We start from the raw sequence: 26,891 nt of genomic DNA, 5'->3' as shown, positions 1-26,891 counted from the left end.
AAGTCACATGGACCATCTCTTTTTGAAGAGTCTTTTTGAATGTCATGAATCTAGTCTCCAAGACTTAGAGAAAAAAATCCAAAAAATGGTTTCTCAGGATATTTTGGGACCTTTACTTTTAGTCTGAAAGGTCAACTGGTACTTAAAACAAAATAATCAAGAAATACCATGCCTATGAACAGTCTGCCCCTTTTGAAAAGGTCTGCTTTGGACTGAATAGTCAAGGCCCTCCCCCACCACTTTTTCTTTTTCTTTGGGGCTTAGAAATTGAGAGGGAGGAGGAGGAAGAGTTTCACATTCATTACTAACAACTTCGCACATAATAAGCATGTTCAGATACACCCTGGGGTGTTAGTTTTCCTTTCTTATTTTTTGTCTTTTTTTTAGCAGCTTTTGATAAGTAGCACATTTTATTTTTGAAAAAAGAATCAGAGCCGTTATTGAGCAGCCGCGCCCTAAGGAAGGTCAGGAGATTAGGGAGCGGAAGTATGCTGGCCAGACTCTTTGCTGACCACAGTAAGGGACTGCCGCTTTCTTCCCATAATTTAATTTTGAGACTCCGATGAAAAGGCACCCCCTAAAAAAAATCTTTGCTGAAAAAAAGAGTGAAAAATTGTTAGAAAATGGTCATCAAAAAGTGATCAATTTAAATTTATGTCTTACAAACAAACGACATGGAACTAACCGCAGGGCAGACATGCATTTGCAATGATATATGGACATTCTCAAAATATGGGCATGATTTTGCAGGAGAGAGTGGACATTAGTACCTTCTGATGTTGGTGGGCTTTGGCCTAATTTCACAAGTATTCTGAAATTCTCAATGTTGCACTTCAAAAATCAGAGAACATTATACTAAAAGGAACCTTTGAATTTAACTGGCCCAACTCTCTCATTTTATAAGTGGGAAAACTGGGACCTAGTGATAGAAAATAACTTGCCCAAGGTCACACAGCTGGTGAGGAGTAGCTTGAGGACTCAAGCTCGAACTCCTCATCCCAAACCAGCGTTCTTTCCACCTAGCTAAACAACTCCAAGATGGGAAACTGCAAACCCTCACATTTAATCAAGAAGTCCTCTTTCTAGGGAAACTCTACACCTACTCCCCTGTAAATGGCCCTGTGTGTTGTCAGAGGTAGTTCATCTGTCACAGCCTGAACTGACTTCTTTAGCTACTACTGACTGAATGGCTTCTTCAAAGCAGTGTAGGCACATTCACGTGGCTCCAAGGACTCAGTCTCCTGTTCTTTTCTCTGTCTTCAAAAGGTGTACAGTCCATGACATGAATGCCTAAATTATCTCTATGTTTGTGTAACGGTATCTACTGATGTCACCATCATCTGCCATCATGCAGGCTAAAACTTTAAAAGTCATCTTCAGCTTCTTTCTCACTCTTGCTCACTTCCTCGCCTACTCTCACCTGTACCGTTGACAAGTCCTGTAAGTTCTACCTCCAAAGTGCGCCCCACATTCATCTCCTAATTTATAGTTTTGCAGGCCCTCACTATCAATGTCTTCTTGTTTCCAGATTCTTGCCACTTCAGTTCATGGTCCACAATGGCTAGACCAGAGAAATCTTAATCAGCTGCGCTGACATTCTCCTGCTTAGATCCCTGTCACCTACAGGATAAAGTCCCAACTCTTTAACATAACATTTGAGTGTTCCCCAATCTAGCCCCTGCCTACTTTTGGAGGCTAAATTCCATTAGCTCCTCCCATCACCATTTACTTCAGCCCAACTGGACTACCTGTCATTCCCCAAATATTCCAGGAACTCTGTGCATTGACTCCATTCCCTTCTCTTTTTTTCAACTTCTAGAGGTCTTCATTCCTCCAGATCCAGTTCAAATGCAACCTTTTCTATGAATCTTCCCTAAGCATCCCAGAAGGAAGTAACATTTCGTTTGTGCTCTCTTAGCACATTGCTCATACTTTTTTATGGCACTTATTTAATTCTTCCCTGTATTATAATAAGTTGCATCTCTCCCACTAAATCTCTTTTATCTTTGAAAAGATGCCTCATTCATCTTTGCACCCCTTCTCACCATAGTGCTTCAACCAATGCTTTACATAAAATATGTACTTTTCTTCCTTATTTGTTGAGCACTTACTATCTACAAGATACTATGCCAGGCAGTGTAAGGGCTAAAGGGGGAAGATATGAAATAACTAAAATGCAATCCCTGTCTTCAAAGGAGCTTTAATCAGTGAGACATGTTCAGGAATAATCTAAGCCAGTGAACTAACTGTGGGGGTGGAACTGGGTGGAGGGGAAGTGCTGAGTATGGAACAAACATTCTCAGTGTTCCAAATGAGAACACTGGTATTATGATATGGAGGGTGGGGTGACGGGGGAGGAGTGGAGGGAAAGAAAGGGCAAAGCTGCTTTTAAATCGTATCTCTGTGCTATAGTCATTATTAGAGTCCTGTCTAGGTCTGGCAAATCCAACCCATCCTTCTCCTAATACGAGAGTAATCTTCCTAAAGCAAAACTCTGATCATTTAACTCCCTGTTCAAATGTTTGCTGTTGAATGAATCAAGCATCAGATAATTGCAGGCTTATGCTAGGAGTTTTGGAGAACACCAGTTTGTAGAGATGAGACAGACTCCAGGAAATAGCCGTAGAACAAAAAGCAAGAACACGCTGTGAAAGTGCTGGGGGTGGGGGACAAAATAAGTGTGTGATCAGTATAGGTTGAGATTAATTGAGAAAGAATAATGGGAGGAGGCAAGCCTTCAATGGATGGTTACTTAGCAAGAAAAATTAATATACTAAGTGAACTTTAGGGTTTCTTTCAATTCTTAGATCCTAGTTATTCTTTGAGACGGTTTATTCATTCATTCAACAAATACATGCTAAGCACTTCAACAAACATTCACTAAATATCAATTGAATGCCTTCTATGTGCTAGGAACTCTGCCAGACACTAGAAATAGACCAGCGAATAAGAGACTTGGCACTTAAACTCTTACAGTGTAATGGGGATGACTGATGTTAAATAAGTAACTGCAACAAAACGTGATGGGTATAATGATGGGAGGGTATAAGGACCCAAAGCAGGGACCCTAACAGCCCAGGGGCTAGAAAAATATCCCTGAGTGGTGATGTTTAAGCCAAGACTCTAAGCTTGTTAGCCAGACCAAAGGGACTAAGCACTCAGGCAGAAGAACATCGTATGCAAAATTCTGGAGTTAAGAGAAAGTATGGCATGTCCAAAGAACTGAAAGACATTCAAAAAGGCTATGGCATGGAGGGCAAGAAAGAAGATGGCAAGAAATTAGGCTAGAGAGGTGGGCAGAGCCAGATTATGGAGAGTTTTGCTAAATTATCTCAAAGAATTTATACTTCATAGATAGGCTTTTGGTGACATTAAGGTATTTGGCACAATGTATCTAACCTAATAGGTATTTCATGAATATCTGTTGAAGAGTGGATTAACGAAAGAATGGATGGATGAGTGGATATCCTTTGCAATGGATATGGGTTGATGAAATGACTCAGACTTGAGCATTTGCTCCAGAAAACAATGCCACTATCACAGGAGACATCGTCCCCTTAGGTTTACATAGCAGATTGAACTCATGACCCCTGTGAGGCAGCCCCTAACCTTGGTAAAATTACTCAGAGTCACCTGACTTACCCCAGGAGATGGAATTTAAGTAAATCTGCATTAAAGTCAAAGTTTTTCTAGAGATAAGGGTAAAGTTTTATCTGGCAATCATTTAGGCTTAAGCTGCGAAAAGGTAGCCTGATTCTTAATCTTGATGAAAAAACAGCCTTCTGAATCTCAAGGGCATGAATATTCCCAAATTAGATTATTTGTACCGAAGTTTCCATGGACAAATAAATCCAAGGAGAGAAAGAGAGAAAAATGTTCCAAAGAGTGATTTTGCCTTTCTAAGATGAAGAGAAGAAGTAAGACAATTGTGAAAAGCTAAACTGAGCTCTTCCTTTGGAAACCCAGGTTTTATGAGTCACTGAGCCATGCCTGAAATCCCAGCTCCAGAACAGCCACCTGTCGGGACGAGTGAGCTGCCAGGGTGAGATGCTGTCTCTAGAAAGGGGGAGATTTTCAGGAATACAAGATGCCATTCCCAGGATTATAATTAATTATCAGGCCAAAGATGAACAGTCTACCCTCTTGTTTATAACCAAGAGACTTTCTCCTGATGTGCTACGGACTCACATTCAAAATGTGGGAGTTGATTCGGCTCCAGGTATAAATAACAGACCAGAGTCAGTGCCTAGTAGAAGGGTCCAAAATTATTTCTGAAGTCATCACAGCAGCTAAGCTTTCATTTGGCAGGGAGAGAATCTGAATAGAGCTTTAGAAAGATTCTTAATGCTGTTGCTAGGGACCTGTGTGTGTGTGTATGTGTGTGTGTGTGTGTGTGTGTGTGTGTTATTCTCATGTGCTCTCAATCAGCAGTATCTCCCTAGCATAATAAGCAGCTGTGAAGGTCATCTGCCATTTTATTTCAGAGAGAAACATGAAAAATGCCTATATAAGCAGCTTTCTAGGAAATCCATTCTGTGTGTCTTATTAGTCATGTAAAGGGTAACGACATGAAAGGAGCCAGGTGCACCCATACGTGGCTGGCACGGAGGAAGCACTGGAATCTTCCTCCTAAGACTGAGCCTCTTGGTGTCCTAAGTTCCAGGTCTGCTGACTACTTTCTCAAAACCTCCTCAGATAAAAACTCAAGCATTGGTTGAGCAGCCCTGACTGGATTGGGAGCTTTCTTAAGATGCCCCTGCTCCTGCTGGGAGCTTGTAAAGGATTGCACGGGTGCCTTGAAGCGAGGATGTGGGGATGTGGCTGCCACCTGTGTCTTCTGGTCTCAAGCAGCTGTGAGAGTAAGGGGGTGTCTGGCCCCAAGAGAGCTGTAGATCATTTGCAGTCACAGATTGCTGGATGGGCTCTTGGATGCCAAACAATATTTCTTTCCCTGCAGTTGGTGTAGTGCAAAGCTAACTGGCTGCCTCGCTGCCCCTTTGCTCATCCTTGAGTGACAGTTGGTACAGATTCAGTCTTGTTTGCCATGAAGCTTGTTGTCCCTGAATGCCGTTCCTAATGGACCTCACAGATACCATAAGCTAAAGACACACTGAAGTCATGGCATCCTTTTACTACACGCATGAGAGCTTGAGAAATCAAGCCTTCCCGAGGCTGCAGTCTTGAGAATAGACCTAAATTCTGAGCAAAGCTGTTTCCCTCTCCCCTTCTCTCCCTGTACATCATTTGCTCTTTTATTTTGCATTGAGCGTAGCTTAGTGATCATGGACTTCGGCTCTTGCCTGTAGTGATCCTGTTCGCATTTTATTCTTTACACAGCATAGGAAGGAGGTCCGCTTGCTTTGCGCAGAGGCTGAGCCACAGGAGAAAGCAAAGCCAATGTGATTTATTGAATGAAAGCACTGGACAATTACCAACAACTTGTTTCTCTGCTGCCTCGAACAACCTAAACTGGTAAGTCAAATTTATTGTTGTCTTTCTTCATGTGAATGTGGGGCTTTCTTAGTCACTGATTATTTTTTAAATAGGTAGGTGTTGCTGCAGTTTAAATGATATAAAAAATCTACATCTTCCCAAGTTAGCTGTAGACGGTCCACAACAAACGCAAACGAGCACATACACAGTGGTCTCTAACAGCATATATATATCTATGTGGTGAGGCAAGGATGAGGGTAGGGAAGCCCCATTTCTGATAATTGGGATTTTGCTTGTAGCAAGCTTAAGGTCATTATGTGCTTGCATAACTGATTAGCATTACCTATGACAAATAAATTATTCTTTAGTTGTATAAGATCATTTTCTAATTGGGTTCCTGAGTACCCACAAAATACCTGTTGGATCAAGTAAAGATGGATTCCATCATGCTAATAATCCTGAATACAAATCCAGGCATATGGCTATCTTTAATCCAGTTTGCAGGCTGGACATGCAGAGTGGAATGCCAACATTCTGTCCATCCTGGGTGAGTGTGCCCATAAATAGCATCATGACTGTAATGTTGAGGATACTTGCCAAGGTGACACAATGGACATGCATGCAAACCCTTGCTTGATCCACTGCCGCTTTTGCACCTATGTTCCTTGAAAGTCCTTCCTTTATTCCATGAAGATGTATGGTTGGTAGGGTGCACTAGGTTTGAAGTGGGATATGGTAAGTGTTGTGTTACCTGTGCTGGTCTTTGTCCCAGCCAAGGCCACTGGAAGTATCATTGATAACCAAGGCTGAGTTTGCTTCTATGCTGGGCCCTAAAAATCTCCACACTCACTTGATTTCTTCATTTCCTAAATAATATGTAAGCCAACCTCTGCAGAGAAGGAAGTGAATGGAGACAGCTATTGCTTTTCTCACCACCACCACCACCACCACCAGAACCATGTCTCCTTAGTCTTTTGTTTGCCTGGATACTGCAAGGCTTTATGGCAGCATTAATCCATCTCTGGTGGGCTCAGAGTCCATATTAATGTCATACAGAGTTTAATGTCTTTGGTATACTCTATCTGCAGTATATCACTGGTCATTCAGGTGAAGTTGTGGCCTTGGGTGCTGACAAAGATGGATGATGTTGGAACAGTGAGCAGCATGCTTCTCTAAATAAAAACCAAAGTTAGGAAATCTGAGAGATGGGTGAAGTTGTGCCAAATAGAAAGTACCCCAGGCCATTCAATCATGAGAGCATGTGATTTAGCTGTTTCACAAATGATGGCATTCTCTCATGTGATTTAGCTGTTTCACAAATAATGACATCCTAACAGGAAGGAGGCAGAATTGCTTAGTAGTTAGAGATGTCAGGCTAGCAGGGCACTTTTGCTGGTTCCCAGGCTAACTGTGGCTCTTTAGGAAATTCCCTTACTCTCCCTGAATCTCCATTCCTCCATTCCTTCTATTCCTGAGTGTTTCAAAGAAGACATGCTAAGCTCAATTAATGTATCCGTGAGATATTACTTGAAGCTTTCTTGTTAAAGGGTGCAGTAGGTAATCAAGATCAATCAGAGACCATACTCAGAAACCCACAGATGAGAGTTTATGTGTGGATGAAGAGATGCATGCCCCTTCCCCCATCTAAGGGATACAGAGCTCTCTGAAGGAAGCATGGTCACACTTAGGGGAATAGAAGAGGAGAACAGAGCTGAAACATGGCATTAAAAAACAAAAAACCTTCAAATTCAAATAAATAGGTCATGTAAACATTTTTTTCAATATTGATCAGTAATAACTGATTTTCTATGCTTATGATGCCAAGACACCGAAGATCTTACATGTTTTGAAACAAACATGCAAATATTTTGGGGGAGTTAGTTCAAGGATGAGTAGAATCCATGTATAGAACCTATGGCAACTTTCAGTTGTTCAAATTACCCCCATACCCATGTACACGGAATTAGCAACTGAAAATGTACTATGACTTGAGAAGTTCTAGAAGGCTCATTTGCCAAAAAAACTGTCCCATCGCTAAGATTAAGGTACCTGAAATTCTTTCATCAGGAATTCATTTAAATATTGCTGTCGTTATAAAATACAAATATTATTAGGAGGAATAATGAATCAAGGCACTAATACCTTATCATAAATGAATGTATTAAATGTTTTTCTACCTCAGGGGAAACCCAAAAGATGTTGCATTAATATTATACTAATTCTTCTGCTTTCTATTTATTTCACACCCATCTCTAAAAACTTCCCTTATAATTATTTCACTCTTGATCAGAAAACTAAGTAGCCTTTAGGACAAGCTATTTCCTTCTTTTTATGAAATGCTTGGATTAGACAATACCATCTAGATTTCCTCTAGGCCCTTGACAGTCACATTGTGGAAAGCTGAACTCACTGTCTTTCCCCTTTTAAATCCACTCTTCCTCCTGTATTCCTTTTTTTTTTTTTTTTAATTATTGGTGGAACCATTGTACACGTGGTCAACCAAGGAAAGTTCATAGAAGTTATCCCCAAATTTCCTGATTCCTTTAGCCCCTCCATCCAATCACTAACCAAGTTTGGTCCATTTTACTTCCTTCATCTTTTTAATCTGTCCAGCCCTCTCCATCCCCACTGTCACATGCTGTAGTTGAAGTCACCAGCTGTCAAGGTACTTTTTCCAGAGCGTCATACTTGGTTTTCCCCTGTCACTGGTCCCACAAGACCCACCTCCACTTCAAACCACCCTCTGGATGCTACCAGAGTAATTCTCTAAAAATGCAAATCTCAGCTTTTCCTTGAAGTTCTCTAGTGCTTCGCTGTTGTGAACAGGTTGAAATCTATCTCTCCTTATCATGGCACAGCAAAACCCTTGATGAACTAGCCCTGCTATCTCTCTAGGCCTCTTTCCCAAGGTCCTGGCATGGTGGATGGAAAGTACCATTGGAAATGTCAGAGCCCTGTGGACTTTGACCTACCTGCACACCATGATGTTTCACGTCTCCATGTCCTAACCCAAGCTATTATACCTGGAATGCCCTTTTCTTTCCTTCCTACTAGTTGATTCCCCACTCACTGTTCAAAATCCTGCTCAGGTATCACCTTCTCCCACTCATTTCCCCACACTCCTTTCTCCCATGACCACCTCTTGTTACCCACAAAGTTAATCACTCACCCCTCTGTGCTACTTCTTGCCTAAGACGTTTGAGAGCAGTGTGTAGAAGTTCAAATCTCAGCTCTAGACTCATATTGCCTGGGTATGAATCCCAGATCTGCTCCTTAGCAGTGTCTCAATGCCTTACCATATTAAATGGAGATAATAATAGTCCTTACCTCACAAGGCTTTTATGGGATTCAGTGAGTTGATACATATAAAGTCATTATTCTAAATAGTGCCTGGCTCACAGAAAGTGCTATAGAAGTAAAAGCTATTTTAATATATCACTCTATTTCATAGCTACATATACTTGCTTACCTATCTTCCTTGCTAGCCTGTGAGCTCCTTGGGGCATAGGTAGGGTAATCAACTTGTTTCAATTTGCCTAGGACTTTCCTAGTTTTAGCACTGCAAGTCTTGCATCCAGGAAACCCTCCCTGTCCAAGGCAAACCAAGACAGTTGGTCACCCTATGAGGGACTCTATCCTTTTTACCTTTGAATCCCCAAGGTCTATCACAGGATACATAGGTTACAAAGTAGATCATCCATAAGGGTTTATTGAACTATAGAATCAATATTAATTGTGTTTCCACCTTCTTCCTCATAAATATGCCTTCCAGCTTCAAAAATGTCTTTTTCTTGCTGTGAAGTCACAGCTGACTTTTCAAAACTGATCGCTAAATAACTGAATATATAATTTAAAAAAATGCACAGGAACTGAAAAGGTTGCTTTCACTCTATTATACATTATCATTGTAATAGAATTGGCCACCCTTTAGCAATCAAAGACATACCTGTCATGTTAATAGCAGTTGAAGAATAGGAGAGGGGGGGGTCACACTTTCTTTTCTGTCAAGTGAAGGGCAGATTGACATCTGAAGGTCCCTAGTTCACATCACAGCCTGAAGAGCAATCTTGTCCTGGTCAGAAATGTTCCCTTCACTGAATGTATCTGTCTACCCAGCTGTCAAGAATGGCTAGAGCTCCTGTTTTCTAATATGCTTTGTCTTACAACTGCTCTTCATCCATACTGGCTCGGATATTTTTTCATAGTACAAATATGATGAGAAAGTCCCACAACCAAGCTCCTATAAAACAGGGACTCTGGATGTGCCAAAACTCATAACGAGGGCCAGATCTTGTCTTCAGAATCAAGGTCTAGGAAGAATAAGCTCACAGGAAGCCTGACCAAGCTCCCTCAGGCAGAATAATAGCAGAGTTGCTAAGACCATGGGCTTTGGAGTCATAATTCAAATCCTGCCTTCTCCATTTACTAGCTTTAGGATCAAGGACAAGTTACCTAACCTCTCTGGGCCTCAGTTTCCTTGTTTGTAAAATGAGGATATAATAATAGTACCAACTTTCCCACAGGGTTATTATTACATTTTGTCTCAGCCTGTGAAAACAAAGCCTGAGGCAAAGTCAGTTGCAAATGTTCAATTAGGTATTGGGAGATACAACCTCAGGGTATCAAGACTGAAGGAAGTCAAGGAAAGAGAGAAAACAAACATAGGTGGTTTGTAACGGAACTAGCCAAGGCTTCACAAGAAAACACATCTAGTTGGTTGTTTTATGTGATTGCTTCCAAGAAGCCCTAAAAACAGTCCACAGGGGAAGAATGGAGAGGAAATTATCTGCTGGATAATTCCAGTCTCCTGTCTCTCAGTGGTACAGGTTTTCCCTTTCCAGATAGTGTTACCAGTCTCTCAAAGTAGCCATGAGTGAAGTTAGAGCCTCCTTCGGTGGGTCTGGTTGGGTCAGAACTGCTGTAGCAACTGTCACAGCAAGCATGATGGAGGCTATGCGAGAACCCACCCTTCACTTGAGACAGCTGGTGGTGTTAGGAGACAGGATGATGGTGGCAGCCAAGGTTCTCTACTTGAGTAAGTGGCCAAAGCCCAGGGAACAGAAAGTTTTGAAGTAAATCTGAGGAGACTCCACTCTCCACAGGTTATTCTTGCCATTTTGGACCTGAATTCTCCAGGCTACTGTCACTTTTTCCTTACAGCTTAGCTCCAAGTGTATTCACAGGTCCTCCAAAAGTGTAGCTGAGAGCAGGCTGTAACATGTCAAAGAGTGGAAGTTTTTAATTTTCATAAAGTCCAATTTATCAATTTATTTTATTGTTTATGCTTTTTGTACCTCCTCTAAGAAATCATTGTCTTATTCAAGTTTACAAAGATTTTCTCCCATGTTTTCTTCTAGAAGTTTTAGAGCTGTAGCTTTTGGAGTTAAGTCTATAATCTATTTCATTTCGAGTTAACTTTTATGTATGATAGGAAGTAGGAGTTGAGGTTCTTTTCTTTTTCATATGGATATCCCATTGCTCCAGCACTATTTGTTGAAAAACTTCTTTTTCCCTATTGAACTACCTTGACACTTTTGTCAAAAATCAATTCATCGTATATGTACAGGCTATTTCCAGGCTCTCTATTCTGTTTCATTCATCTATACGTCTATCCTTATGCCATTGTCTTTATATAGCTATCCATACACCAATACCACATATCTTGATTACTGTAGCTTTATAGCAAGTCTTGAAATCAGGTAGCAAGTCTCCCAACTTTGTTCTTCTTTTTCAAAATTGTTTTGACTATTTTAGATCTTTTCCATTTTTATAAAAATTTTAGAATTAGTTTGTCAATTTCTTAAAAAAAAAAAAAGCTGCTAGAATTTTTATTGTGATTGCATTGAACCTATAGCTCAATTTGGAAAAATTGAAACTTTAACAATACTAATTCTTTCTGATACAATCCATGAAGAAAGTATCTCTCTCCATTTATTTGGGTCTCCTTTAATTTCACTCATTAATGTCATATAGTTTTAAGTATACAGGTTTTGCATATATTTTATTATATTTATTCCTAAGTACATTTTTGTAGATTTATTGGATTATTCTACAAAACTTTCATGTCATCTGCAAATCAAGACTGTCTTGCTTCTTTCTTCCCAATCCATATGCCTTTATTTTTCTTGCCTTACCTCACTGGCTAGGATGCCCAGTACAATAGAAGTGGTAAGAGTGGACATTCTTGCCTTGTTTCTGATCCTAGGAGGAAGCACTTGATCTTTAATCATTAAATATAATGTTGGCTATAGATTTTTGTAGATTCTCTTTATCAAGTTAAGAAAGTTTCCTTATATTCCTGAAAGATTTTTTTTTAATCACGAATGGATGTTGAATATTATCAAATGCTGCCTTTTCTGCATCTATTAAGATGACCATATGGTTTTTTTTTCCTTTTATTCTATTAATGTAGTGAATTATATTGATGGGCGGTTGAATGTTATATTAACCTTTCTTTCCTGGAATAAACTCTGCTTGATCATGATGTATTTAACCAATTTGTATATTGCTGGATTTTATTTGCTAACATTTTGTTGAAGTTTTTTGCCTGTATGTTCATGAGAGACATTGGGCAATAGCTTTCTTTTCTTGTAATGCCTTTTTTCTGGTTTTGGTATCAGGGCAATGCTAGCCTCAAAAATGAAGCCAAATTTTTGGAAGAGTTTTGTGTAGAACTGGTATTATTTCTTCCTTAAATGTTTGGCAGGCTGTAACATTTAACATGACTTTTATTAAAGATTTTGGGATAAAAGAAATTATTAAGATCCAAAAAAAGAAAATATAAAACTATAAATTAGCTTTCCCATAGAAGATCTCCTCCTGGATAACTATCTCCGAAAGTCTGGTCATGTAACAACGTTGCAGAGATCAGCCCACCTTCAGTCAACAGATCTGTGTCCCCTTCTCTTTGGAGCTCAGGTTCCCTAAGCCTCTATGAAGGAAGAAAAAAAGACACATCTTCTTTCTTTACAGCAAATCCCAAGAGTTTTAATTTTTCTTATTAAAATAATACCTAACAAATAGATTAATAAATAGTGGTATATCCATACAATGGAATACTACTCAGCAATAAAAAGTGAAGAACTATTGATAGACATAACAATATGGATGAATCTTAAAATAATTAAGCTGAGTTAAAGAAGCAAGATAAAAAAAGAGTGCATAGTGATGATTCCATTTGTATGAAATTCTAGAAAATGAAACCTAATCTACAGTAACAGAAAGCAAACTAGTAGTAGCTTGGGAACAGTGGGCCTGAAATAGATGTTCAAAGAATATTTACTGAACATCTATTTATTTCAGGTACTCTGCTGAATAACTGATATGTATTATCTCATTTAAAACTCTAATATCCCTTTTAAACATGACTATTATAATTGAAGTGAGGAATACTGTTAATGATGGGGAAATTGAAGCTTGGGGAAGCTAAGTAATTTGCCCACATCATACAGTTAATAAGTAGAAAAGCCAAAACCTGAAGTTAGATCAGCCTGATATCAAAGTCCCTACTTTTAATACTGTGTTTAAAACCACAATGACTATCTTGACATTGAAGAATGGAATAGAATGTAACTATAGATCTCAATTTGTTGAGTTTTTCAGTGAAACTGGCTAACAAGGAATGCTCCTTGAAGAGTGATATCCCAGACTTACAACAAAATCAGTTTCCTGGTCAGTTCTCCTCCCAGGAGTCTGCATCTATTTTGCCCATCAGGTATTACAATAAACATTTGAGTCTCTTTTTTTTTCTAGTTCAATTCAATGCAAAGATGCAAAGAGTATTGTTCCCATCATTTTCAAGACACTCTTATGGGTGCTATAGGGATTACATGATGCATTAGTAAAGTTCCCAACAAGAATCATATAGCATGTTGAAACAGAGTAACTGAGGAGAGGTTAATAAGTTTTATACTTCTTTTGTTAAATTTATTCCAAAGTATTTTAATCTTTGTAATGCCATGTTATTGTAAGTGGAATTGTTTTCATTTTCATTTCATTGTCTTTTAAATCAAAAAGAAAAGAGAAGTTATAAACAAAAGATAGTCTTACATTGCCTTATATTTATACTTTCTTTTATATTCACCTATGTAGTTTCCTTACCAATGCTCTTTCTTCATGTGGATTTGAGTCACTGTCTAGTGGCCTTTCATTTTAGCCTGAAGGACTCCCTTTAATATTTCTTGTAGGGAATGTCTGCTGTCAAATTCTCTCAATTTTTGTTTATCTGTAAATATCTTAATTTCATCTTCATTTTTGAAGGGTAATTTTGCTGGATAGAGAAATTCTATTTGATAGTCTTTTTCTTTCAGCACTTTGAAGATCTCATCCCACTTCCTTATGGTATCTATGGTTTTCTGATGAAAAATCAGCTGCAGATCCTTTCAAGGATTCTTTGTGTGTAATAAGTTATTTCTTGCTTGTTGTTTTCAAGATTTTCTCTTTGTCTTTAGGTTTCAACAATTTATGACATCATCTAGGTGTGAATCTCTTTGAATTTATCCTACTTGGTATTCATTGAGCTTCTTGGAAATGTAGGTTAATGTTTTTCATCAATTTTGAGAAGTTTTTGGCCATTATTTTTTCAAATACTTTTTCTCCCCCTCTTCCTTCTCTTTCAGAGACACCTATTATGTATGTGTTGGTACACTTGATGGTGTTCCATAGATCTCTGAGGCTATTTGTTTTTATTCATTTTTTTTCTTTTTGCTCCTAAAACTGGATAATCTCAATTGCCCTATCTTCAAGTCTGCTGCTTCTTTCTTCTGCCTGCTCAAATCTGATATTGAGCTCCTCTAGTGAATTTTTCATTGCAGTTACTATACTTTTTAACTCCAGAATTTCTATTTGGTTCTGGTTTTGTTTATAAATTCTACCTCTTTATTTGTTATTCTCTATTTGGTGAGACATCATTCTCACAATTTACTTTATTTCTTTAGACATGGTTTCCTTTAGTTTCTTGAACATATTAAAGATATCAAATTTAAAGTCTTTGTCTAATAATTCCAACATTTGGACTTCTTCAGGGGCAATGTTTATTGACTGCTTTATTTCCTGTGAATGAGACATATCTTTTTGTTTCTCTGCATGTCTCATATTTTTTTTGTTGAAAACAAGGCATCTTAAATAATATAATGTGGCAACTCTAGAAATCAGATTATCCACCCTCCTCAGGACTCACTATTTAGTGATTTTTCAGAACTAAATCTGTAAAGTCTGTATTTTTTGTCATATGTGGCCACTGAAATCTCTGCTTGGTTAGCTTAGTGGTCAGCTAATGACTGAACAAAAATTTCCTTAAATGCCTGGAACCAATAAGTTTCCCAGTCTTTGCAGAGGGGCTCTGTGTGCACACCTTCAATACGCATCAGGCAGTTGACAGCTCTGCTCTAGTCTTCACTTTCTGCTTGCACAGAGCCTCAAAGTCAGACACAGATGAGAGCCTAGGACATTCTCAGGTATTTTATGAGAATGCTCCCAGCCCTGGGCATGCATGTGATCTGCTAGATCCCCAGGAATGTGTCGGAGCTTTCAAAGTCTTCTAGGGACATCTCATTCTCCAGCTTTTCCTTTTAAGCTTTTTGGTTAGTTTATTGTTTGCCCCTACTCTTATCCACCACTTTAGGCAGCTGAGATGTCAAACAATTGCTGATGTTTGTTTTTGACACATGCCCCAGAGTAAAAGATTATTTGCACTTGGTGAGCTCCAAGTCAATCAAATAAAGAAAAGCCTTGTGAGTAGGGTCTCCCAGGCAACCAGCAGACAGGTCAAATAATGACAAGTCTCTCAAATGGGGTTTCGAAGGAGCTCCATCACTATTCTGTACCATGCAGTGGCTGCCAGACTACTGTTTTTCACCATGAATGTAGGCTGTTGGTCTTCAAGGCTACTACAGAGCTGGGGAAGATGGGGATTGAGCAAGTTAAAAATGCCACAAGGCTCACCCTACTTACTGAATTCACTTATTCAAGTCTGAATAAACACTTCCTGGATTGTTGCAAACCTTTGGTTAATATCCATGGTTCTGAAAAAAGTTAATTCTGACAATTTTTGCTAGTGTTCTCACTGCTTTTATGGAGAAGAGGATTTTTGGAGGTCCTTACTTCACCATTCCCACTGTCATAGTAGTATTTTTAATCTTTCCATAAAATGTTTATTTAGTCTACCACCTGTAAATGGCTTTTTAAAAATCTCAATTGGAGAGTTTTGTCTTATATTAGGAAAAGTAAACCATTTGAATGTATTGTGCTCAAAGATATATTCAATCTTAGCCCCACTACTTCATTTTACATTTCTATTTATTACGTTTTCTTATTTTGTTTCTTTTTTATTTTTCAATTTTTTTTTTTTTTTGGTGGGGAAGATTAGCCCTGAGCTAACATCTGTTGCCAATCCTCCTCTTTTTGCTGAGGAAAATTTGCCTTGGGCTAACATCCGTGCCCATCTTCCTATACTTTCTATGTGGGACGCCGCCTAAGCATGGATTGCTGAGCAGTGCATAGGTCCGTGCCCAGGATCCAAACATGAAAACCCCGGGCCGCCAAAGCAGAGTGTGTGAACTTAACCACTGTGCCACCAGGCCGGCCCCTCAATTGTTTCTTAGACTTATATTCATTTTTCTCTTCCCTCTAATAGTTTGAAGTTCTACTTGCTATTTTTGTTTTACCATAAGTTACTATAAACATACATATTTTAGATATTTTAAATATCTAAACATTTTTCTATCAAAATAAAAACTAAATAGTATCATAAGTATATAAACTCAGCTCTCAAAACAGTGTTTAAAACAAACAACAAAACTATTTAAATTATTACAATGTACCTGGCTTTCTTTGCTTTGGGAAGAAGACTTAAAGTAACCTTAATAATTAGTGCTATTTATTGAGTGGCTACTATGCACCAAACAGTTTACATACCTTTCATTTGTTAATTCATTTAATCTTCACAACTCTGTAAGAACTCTTTTTATATATGATTAAACAAACTCAGAGAATTTAAATAAATTACCCAAAGTCACATTGATTATAGATAACAATTTCATGATTCGAGCTTGGGTCTGCCAAATTCCAGGGCCAAAGCTACACTGCTTCTCAAATGCTGTCCCTTTCCATAAGGGTAAAAATTCAGGAGCACACTTAGTTGGGATAGGTGTGCATGTTTATAGAACAGATAACAGAAAGTTGTCTTTCTCAGTATCTCTCATCAAACAAAGTTTTAAATATAGAGGAAGAAAAGAAAATATAATGATAGATGAAATCTAGAAGAATAGAAACATGCTCAAGAATGGCCTGGAAAGAAGGAACAGCTGGGGCAGTATGAGAAGGAAGTCAAAGAGACAGACAAAGTCAACCTATTTTGACTGAAGGGAACAGATGGGAGATGAGCAAAGACAAAAAGGCCATGTGGGTAGGTGTCATCAGTTAGAGGGCAAGTAACTGGAATTTGATCAATCAACAAGAATTTATTTACTGGACTCCTGGGCACTGTGGGAGATACAAAAGAATGTAGAGTTATTTTGGGAATGATAATGATGTAGACAAGACAGATGGCTTGAATTGGGGCATGAATGCTGAAGGAAAAGGCTAGGGACAGAAGGCAGAAAGAAAGAGGTTAAGGCGATCCCCATGTGAGCCAGCTTGCATATCAATCTGGAACTTTTGTGGGAATGGAAAGATAAAGAGGAAACACTGTAGTTGCTATTAAATCAAAGGTAAAGGATTTGTATATGGAAGGAGAAAGATGCCAAATCACCTACTCTTTCCATTTCTGCTTTTGTGAAAATTAAAAGATTAGCAAAGATTTATGAAAACACATACACACGTACGTACACACTACAGATAGCGCTTTACATCATCTTCCCAAATGTGAATATGACCATTTAGCTAAGACTGGGTAGGGGCTGATGGACACGACTAATACTGGATAGGTCTGACCACTTTGGAAGGCACTAGGAAGTCTTTTTATGTTGGAGGAAATTGCAAGCAAGACTTAAAAGGTGCCTAAAGACATCAAACAATGTAATGAAGATGGATCTCCATCTGTTAAAGTGCAAGTAAGTCAAGGTTAGTTGGTGCTAGTAGACATGAAGCCTAATTCAGAAGCATGAGGAGGAAATGAGCTTTCTAGGTAGCCCCTTAGTATTTTATATGTACTAGACTCTCATATGTGCATTAATTTACTCTAAAGTATCTATTATTTTCTATAACAAAAATGATAGCTGCCATGAGTCTTCCTATATTCTAAGCTCTTTACATGCATTATCTCATCAAATCCTCACAACCATAAAATGCAGATCTTATTATTATCCCTATCTTATAAATGAGAAAAATGAGATTCAGACATATTAAGTAACTTGCCTGAGATCATATAGTCGGTAGGTGGAAGACTAGCAATTTATAGCCTAATCTATGTTATATTTCTTTTACCTTGAGGAGGCACACTTTAGGTGCTGAGATTTAAAAACTAATACTTGGAAGTCCTTGTTCTTGAGAAGCCTACAGACTAGCTGGAGACAGAAAGCCAAAAAAACAGTTGTAATACAATGAAATATTTGCTATAACTGGCATATATTAAGTGAATGAGTAAAGAAATACATAAATTTGCCTGAGACCACTTGAGCATAGACTTTAAGGATCAGCAATCACTTCCTAGGTGACAAAGGCACAAGTGGAATTCCAATACATGCAAAGCAGTGCACACAAAGACCCAGAGATAGGAAAGAGTTTGAACTATTTAGGAAAGTCTAAGAAGGTCAGAAAGGCTGCAACATAAAATGTAGAGGTACAGTAGGAAATGAGGCTGGAGAGATAAGCACTTGTATGTGAGGCTAAAGAATTTACACTTTACCTTATAGGAATTGGGGAATCATCAAAGTTAGTCCTGTGAAGAGTTTGGTCAATAAAAGAGGTTCTACATGATATTATATCATGGGGGTCCATAAGGCTATAAAAATTCAAGGACTGGAGATGACCAAGGGTCACAGCTAAGTAGCAATGGCAGCATTACAAATGGAAGACTTCACTGCAGAGTTGAGGCAAGGCAGTGGGAAGGCAGCATGCTCCAGAGAGACCTAGGCTCAATGTACCAGAGGCTGAACCAGGAGTGTAGACACTTTACACATAACTGCCTTGGCCAGTTATTTCATTTATGCATTTGTTCATCCAATACACATAAGCATGCAGGCAGCCATAGCCTTGGTAGCATCAATATTTCAAAAGCAATACCCAACATAATGGTGGGTGGCTTTTGAAATGGCATGGCCGATCTCCTGGAAACTGACTTCAGGTATGACACTGGTGAGGACCTGTTAGAGACTTGTGGAACAGCAGTCAAGTACTTCTTGGAGAATTCCGGTAGTGAATGCCCTGGAGGACACTACCTGAGTATCTGGTGTGAAAAAGGATGCGCCTATGAGTACAAATCCCCCAAACCTCTGGGCACTGGGGTAGTTCACCAAATCTCAGACAACAGGCACAATCTCACACCTTGAGAGAAGGGAGATCTGCAGGGAACAACCACATTCTCTTATACACTCAACAGAGGGCACCATCCAGAAGGAGGTAAGTAGAAAGATCTCAATTACATATTACCCAAGAGGAAGTGAACAGACCCTCTGGGTTATAGAATTGAGACACTTCCTCCCAGTGGGATAGAGACTACAAGACTTTTGAGTAGAGGCCCATGTCATATACATGTTTGTATGTAAATGTATATGTGTATATAGTAAGTGGAGGTTGTCATTTCATTCTTGCCACCAATTAGCTATGTGGCCATAAACAAGCTGCTTCCCTTCCCCGGGTTTCGGCTTTCTCATCTATAACATGAAAAAGCTGTATCTAATGATCTCTAAAGTCCCTTTCAGCTATAATATTTTATTAGGATCCCAGATGGTTACTGGAGATGATAAAATTCTTGTCAATTTATAATTATGTTGTGTAAATGATACAACATCCGATTTTCCTCCTCTTAGGAACTGCTGTGTGAAAATGACACAACAAATGCAGAATTTACATCTTTCTCAATCAAAAAAACATAGCGCCCCGTCATCTCCCAATGCTGCCAAACGCCTGTACAGGAACCTCTCTGAGAAGCTGAAGGGGAGCCACTCTTCGTTTGATGAGGCCTGTTTTAGAACAAGAACTGACCGGCTGAGTCTCAGAAAGACCTCGGTGGTAATAAAACTCTTTTTATTCTTGTCTTGATTTGATATGTGCAGTTGTATTTGGACTTAGGGAGCTTCTGAGATGATCCATGTTTACTTCAGAAGCTGACGTTGGCAATTTTGTAAACACTGAAAGTGAGGTAAGGCAAGAACTGCACATTCTATGCTATTAGCCGAAGTCTGAGTGATTGTGAGATTTTCCGTTTCTTTTTCTTAATTTCTTTCCCTTTTTTCCCCCTTAGTTTTTCTTTCTCTAACAGACCAAAGAAACAAAAAAAATAGCATTTTGACAAATATGGAATATGAGATTAAATAGGCTTTCTGAGAGCTCCAGTGTTGATTCAAATCTTGAATGAGCAATGAACAACATTTTATTTACTTATCTAGAATGTATACCCCATATATTTTCCAAAGGCATTCAAGATGGAATCTGGGCAAAAAAATGTATATATATTATACAACGGGAAATAAAGGAAGTGATACAGATAGAAATAGAGGGAGAGAGTGAGAAAGGGTGGGAGGGAAGGAAAGAAGGGAGGAAGGGAGGAAGGGAGGGAGGAGAAAAAAGAGAGGAAGGAAGGAAGGAGAAAAAGAAAGAACCAGAAAAATGAAACAGTGGAGGTGGAAAGAGAAATAGATATAGCAACAACCTAGGCAAATATAGTACCTAAAATTTACCATTACATTTATCTCTGAGTTTCTAGTCAGTCAAAGCAGAAAGGGACACACACTTGGTTATAGCATTCCATTAGCTGATAACTGGAAGTATATCACTCTATAAGGAAAAATGAATATTTTCCTGTTGCTAAGTCCTTCGACCTATATAAGATACCAGAGTGAATTATGTAATGGAGAATAAAGATTAGTATTGGTGATGTTACAGAGATTCTCATATACTAGTTTCTTATACTGGACCCTTGGTAGAAGCTGAGGGCGTAATATTAACATGCTCAGCAAGGGTATTTCTGCAGTGGGTAATGGCCCCATTTGTTTGAGCTTAAAACAGAAATGAGCCCTAGCCTTTCCAGATAGAAGCATACTCGAGTTTGCCAACAAAAGCGTGGAGAAGGAAATGACTTAAGAGTGAGGGCAAATGTGGCACATGAGAAATTAGACATACTAAGAATCACAAACAAATACACAACTGTGGACAGGGCAGCATTTTAACTTTGCACTCATTTGTTTTCTAATTTGTTTTCTCATTTCAAATTCATCTTCTGGGAGGGCTTGGTTGTGGCTGAGTTATGGCCTAAGCATCAGAGGCTCTTCAGTTTGGCAGATTGTTGACAAAATGCTTTTCCATTCAGCAGAATGTCTTCTAGCAAAGAGAGCTGTGTACCAAAATAGCTCTATCCCCTAGGTCCCAGTTGTCAAAGCAAGCATTTGCATAATAGCTTTGTATTTTCCTCAAATTTCAATCGTGTTATGTACTCAGCTAAGCCGGCCTGCAGCCTTGATAAAATTGATTTTTGATGAGGCTAAAAATAAAATCTGCCAACCTAAATATTTGGTCACTGAAGACCTTCCACATTTTAATCAGGCAACCCCTATGCTAGGTCAAATACAATGGTATTTTAACATTTTTAAAGATCAAGCAACTCTTGGAGAAGATACCACATAGATGTGTAAATAGTATATGTGTTGCTCCCATGAGCTACAGAAATATGTATTAGAGAAAATTCCAAAGCTTTTCTCCTTTATTTACTATTAATCCTCTGAAAGAAATTTTCAAAAGAACCATATTGTCTTTAGCTATTTTTTTCTGTAGGTGATTTGTATCCTGTAAATACAGTAGTCTCCTCTTATCCACGGGAATACTTCCAAGACCCCCAGTGGATGCTGAAACCACAGATAGTACTGAACCCTATATATACCATGTTTTTTCCTATACATACATACCTATGATAAAGTTTAATTTATAAATTAGGCACAGTAAGAGATTAACAACAATAACTTCTCTTTGGCATATCCAAATTACCAGCATCACTAGTCTTTCATTTGGGGGCCATTATTAAGTAAAATAAGGGTTACTTGAACACAAGCACTGCTATACAGTGATAGTCAGTGTCATAAATGAGCTAGTGACTAAGTGATTAAGGGGCAGGTAATGTATACAGCGTGGATATGCTGGACAAAGGGATGATTCACATCCTGGGTGGGATGGAGCAGGATGGCATGATATTTCTTCACACTACTCAGAACAGCATGCAATTTAAAACATGAATGGTTTATTTCTGGAATTTTCCATTTACACATTTGCAGACCACGGTAACTGAAACCTTGGAAAGCAAAACCGCAGGTAAGCAGGGACTACTGTATTCAACTTTTGGCCCTCTTGGGCCCAAAAACAACTTGCCATCCAGCCACTGAAACCCCCCTGGACACTACCTCTTGAGCCCCTCACCTGAGGGCTCAGAAATGCTAGGTGTTCACTGGTTGGGGCTCTGGGTTGAGAAAGTATAGTTTAGTATAGGAGTTTGGGAGTCAGCCTGCAGGCAACGTGGAGCTTAGAGATTTGTAATAGGGAGGGGACATGTAACATATATTTTAGAAAGGCTACTCTTGTATCAATAAAGAGCATGGGCTAGAGGATACTAAGACTAGCAAGAGGCAGGTCATTGCCATGGTCCAGGCAAGGGATGATAATGGTCGGAGCAATAGTAGCGACATGGGGCGTGGAGAGGGAGGGCATGAGTTTGAGAGAAAAAGAGAAAGCGTACTCTCAATTCTAAGCTAGTCATAATTCAAACTACCTGTGCTACGTTATCTATGCGAGCATTTCCCAAACTGTTCTGTAGAACATTATTCTGGGGCAGTTAAAACAAATGTAATGAAAAATGTGTTCTGTGAACAAATATTTGAAACAGGTCATATTTCCCACCTATAAGAGAGTCATAATTGCATGTTCAAATTATTAAAGGCCCTGAGAGGTCTTACAGTAAAATAAGGTAGTAACTTGGTTTAATCCAATGCTTACCAAATTTATTTGACCACATGCTACTTTCTAATAGAACACTCTTTAATGACCTATCGAACAGTACTCCACAGAAGACTGGTTTGAGAAAAGCTGCTATTTCCTGTTATCTATAGACTAGCCATGCTATACTGTATTGTCTCAACGCATCTAAATGTACAGATCTATGTAATGCCCATTAAAAAGATGGAGGAAGGGTCCACCACAGTATTTACTTTGGAGACCTTGGGATAAATTGCAGTTATACCACTTATAAATAGGAATGCAGTCACTGAAGCAGTCACTAAAATTCAAAACAGCTAAGCTGCAAAGACACACTAGTCTATGAAATTGTGCTAACCTGCTTGTGTTCTTCTCCTCCAGAACTTCCAGGGCAATGAAGCCATGTTTGAAGCAGTTGAACAGCAGGACATGGATGCTGTGCAGATCCTTCTGTATCAGTATACACCAGAAGAACTAGATCTCAACACACCTAACAGTGAGGGGCTGACGCCCCTTGATATTGCCATCATGACCAACAATGTCCCCATTGCTAGGATTCTTTTGAGGACAGGGGCCCGAGAAAGTCCACACTGTAAGTAAACCTGAGAATAAAAACATGTACTATTAAGGCTAGACCCAGCTTTATGCCACTGAGATAGCCTTTGCTGAGCTTTAGAGCAGGAATGGTTGACTAAGCATAGGCTTTGAAATCTTTTACATGTTTTCATGGACTTTCATGCAAATAGTGATAGTGTTTATCAGTCTAAGCATACCATTGAAAAAGAGCCTCTAGAATATCATTGAAAAAGAGCCTCCAAGGAACTTTCTCCTCAGAATTTAACCCAAGTTTTAAATATGTGAAATACACCAAGTGAGGCTATAGAATAGGAAGTACACATAGGAAAAGAATGAATAGATGTGTGTTAGTGTCTTTGTGTCCAGTCAATATGGTAGCTTCATTCATTCATTCATTTATTCATTCATTTATTCAACAAACACTGAGGAATGAGCACTGTTCTAGGTCCTAGGAATGCAGTGATAAGCAAGACAAAATCCCTATTCCCATAGAACTTACATAGTAGTGGAGGAGACTTCCAATAAGCAAGTAAATATATAAATTAAAACATAAACTCAAATAGTGATAAATATTATGAAGAAAATAAAATGGATGAGTGGCTAGCGATTGATGGAGTGGAGACTATTTTAAACAGGGCTGGGCGAGGAAAGTCGCTCTGATGTGGTGACATTTGAGCCTAGTCCTACATGATATCAAGCAACAAGCCATGAGACGATGTGGGGTCAAATTCTAGGCAGAGTGAATAGAAAGGCAAATAGAAAGGTGCTGAGACAGGCAGAAATGAGATTGCCAGATCTGAAGAACAAAATGAACAAAGGGAGAGTGTTCACTGAGGAAGAAGTCACTGAGACCAGATCATTCAGGATCTTACAGGCCGTGGTAAGATGTTTCACTTTGATTGTGAGTTTGATGGGGAGACAGTGGAGCAGTTTAAGCAGGTGAATAACATATTCTGCTTCACATTTTAAAAGATCACTACAGTGCTCTGTGGAGAATGGACAGTGGTGGGCAATTGTGAAATTAGGAAGACAGGTTAGGAGGCTATTTCATGGTCCAGGAGACAGATGCCAGTTGCTTGGACTAGCATGGTAGTGACATTGATAGTGTGCAGGGGTGGAATTCTGGACGTATTTTTTAACAGCTTTATTGAGATGTAATTCACATGCCATACAATTCACCCATTTAACGTGTACAATTCAATAGTTTTTAGTATACACATAGAGTTGTGCAGCCATCACTGCAATCAATTTTAGACCATTTTCATCACCCCAAAAGAAACCCAATACCCTTTAGCTATCACTCCCCAAACCTCTCCTCTCAGCCCTAGGCAATCACTAATCTACTTTCTGTTTCTATAGATTTGCCTATTCTGGACATTTCATATAGATGGAATTATATAATATGTGGTCTTTTGTGAATGGCTTCTTTCTGGATGTATTTTGAAGTAGAGCTGATAGTACTTGCCAAAGGGAGCTGCTCTGGGGCCAATGGCACACCCCGCCCAGGAGGGGAGGAGATAAAATCTCACAGCCCTTACCCTGTGCCAGGCACTATTCTGAGCACTTTACATGTACTGACTCCTTTAATCCTCACAGCAACATTCTGAGGTAGGCACTCACATTCCCCTCGGTGCAAACTCTCTGACCCAATGACCACAATGGCTCAGAGCCACAGTTTTTATGTTTCCTAAAAGAAAAGAGTAAACTCATCAAACTGTTAGTTTCACTAATACTGATTCACTTACTTCCAAGTGGTGAGACCCAGAAGGCTGAAAGAGAAGCAAGCAAATATATAATTAGAGGTCACATCTCTGCTCCTAAATTTCATAAACCTCCACCACCCGAAGACTAGGTACAGAGGCAGATCTTTGCATCAGAAAACTCTTTATTTTATAAATGCTAAGCTCACCACATCCATGTCAAAGAGAGTAAGAATTTGGTTCAGCAGAATCGGGGCTCTTCAATTAGAGCTCCATCATCAAAGTGCCACTTCTTTTCAGTGGAATTGGAGGATTTGAAGGGATGGGCAAACAAGGATCGAAGAAATCAAAAAGGCTTATTTGCTGTCTTCCAATTATGTTGCAATAAGGTCTGTCCCAAAGATCCAGTGAGAGAGCAGTGGAGAGAGAATCAGAGGGTCTGAACACAGAGAATGCAGACTGAGCCCCATTCTATAGGTACAAGGAGACCATTCATCCAGATGTTGCCTGCACTGGGCTGGATGAAACATTAGTCCTACTTACCTAAGACGCTATGAAGAATTCTGCATTTTCCGTGAAACCAGTAAGACTCTCAATCTCCCCAGGCCCCCTTGTGCATAATTAAATCTCCATAAAAGAACCCAAGTACTAAATATCTATTTAAACCAAAAGCAAATTCATTCCAAAGATCTCTGTTTTTTCTCATTCTCTCCAGGATGATAACCACAATTATCATCACAAAGTTGTAAAGGATGGTAAGAGATAAATCCAAGTTTTTGCCTCCAGGAAATATGACACCTAAGTCACCTTGGCCACCCAAGAAGTCAGAGATAGTACCATGTATAGACTCCAGTATGTGTAAAAATGGCAAAGGAATATTGATTGGGTACCTATGAAGTCTCCACATACATTATCTCTGGTTTTCACACTAGCCCTTCAGGATGATATTATTAACTCCCTTTTGAAGAAGAAGACTTTTCAATTCTGACAGGTTAATCAGATTGATTAATGACTAATCAAAGGTCACACATCTAGCAAATGAATAGGGATGTCAAGGACTAAAGCCCAAGTCTGTGGGACACCAATGCCTGGGATCCTGCTGTGCAAACTTACTGCCTTTCCAAATAACCAATACGGAGAGCTGTGGCCACTGGGCCCCTGAATCTTTCCCTTTGTGCTGTTTGCTAAAATCCTATGGTGTCTGTCTTTGTTCTGTTCTATGCACTAAGGTGCCATTCCCATTGGAGAAAGGCAGGATAGAAAAATACAATCTGTTTTCAGAAATTTTTAATTTACTTTATATATCAAGTACAAAAGAAATAGAATTACTTCTGTGCATGAGTATGAGCCAGCCCATGAGAAGAAGCACAGTCTGTCAGCCAGAACCAGATAAGCAAACACCTGCTGCAAATTGTTCCCCAGAAGCTGCAGAAGCAGGATATAAGAGAAGAAAAATAACAATGAGGCCTTAAGTTCTTAGAATGTTTTACACATTGCAAAAATGCTTTTGCTTGCATTATCTCATTTGATCCTGACAAGTGGCTTGAGATAGGAGTTAGTATCCTCATTTTGATGAATGAGGAAACTGGAATAAGAAAAGTCAAATAATTCATCCAATGGTACAAAGCTAGTAAGTAGTGGAGCCATGATTTGAATCCAGATCTTCTGTATTAAGTGCTTTGGTATTTGTGGAAAAGCATTAGCACACTCACTATCACACCATAGATGTTCAATTCCTTCCTTCCCTGACTCTCCATCTGTTCCTCTTCTAATGCCTGTCAAATACTTCAAAGCAGAGTGCAGGGCTTCTAATAGAGCTTCTCATCTGTCTTCCCTTCCCCAGCATATTAGCTTCTGAAAACTAGTCCAATACTCTTTCCTCTGTGCCAACCACGGATTCCAACACAACTCAGAAGGAAGTTCTCTATAATTCTCATTTCATAACAGGAATCACAAAGGCACAGAAGAGTTTCAAGACTTAACTCGCAAACCTGTTTTCCAGTCTTTAGCCCCTCAATCATATAGCTACATGGCAGTGGTCTTGATAAACGTGGCTTGAAACTCAAC

The 26,891-nt window shown here is 39.1% G+C and overlaps 1 protein-coding gene across 2 annotated transcripts in view; it reads left to right on the top strand.

The window, feature by feature from the left end:
* ANKFN1 (ankyrin repeat and fibronectin type III domain containing 1) overlaps positions 1–26,891 on the top strand; it is a 281,192-nt gene that overhangs the window by 128,192 nt on the left and 126,109 nt on the right. Inside the window, exons 4-6 of one of the 2 annotated variants that reach the window (XM_058559350.1) lie at positions 5,338–5,472; positions 19,401–19,602; positions 22,930–23,140. In XM_058559350.1, coding sequence (XP_058415333.1) covers positions 5,338–5,472; positions 19,401–19,602; positions 22,930–23,140 — 548 coding nt within the window. Of the gene's footprint in view, positions 1–5,337; positions 5,473–19,400; positions 19,603–22,929; positions 23,141–26,891 lie in introns of those variants that run through there. The other variant, XM_058559349.1, reaches the window with a different exon arrangement.

This window comes from Diceros bicornis, chromosome 18 (assembly GCF_020826845.1).
Source record: "Diceros bicornis minor isolate mBicDic1 chromosome 18, mDicBic1.mat.cur, whole genome shotgun sequence".
In the NCBI taxonomy this organism is placed as follows: domain Eukaryota; kingdom Metazoa; phylum Chordata; class Mammalia; order Perissodactyla; family Rhinocerotidae; genus Diceros; species Diceros bicornis.
This window is presented reverse-complemented; position numbering and strand designations above follow the sequence as displayed.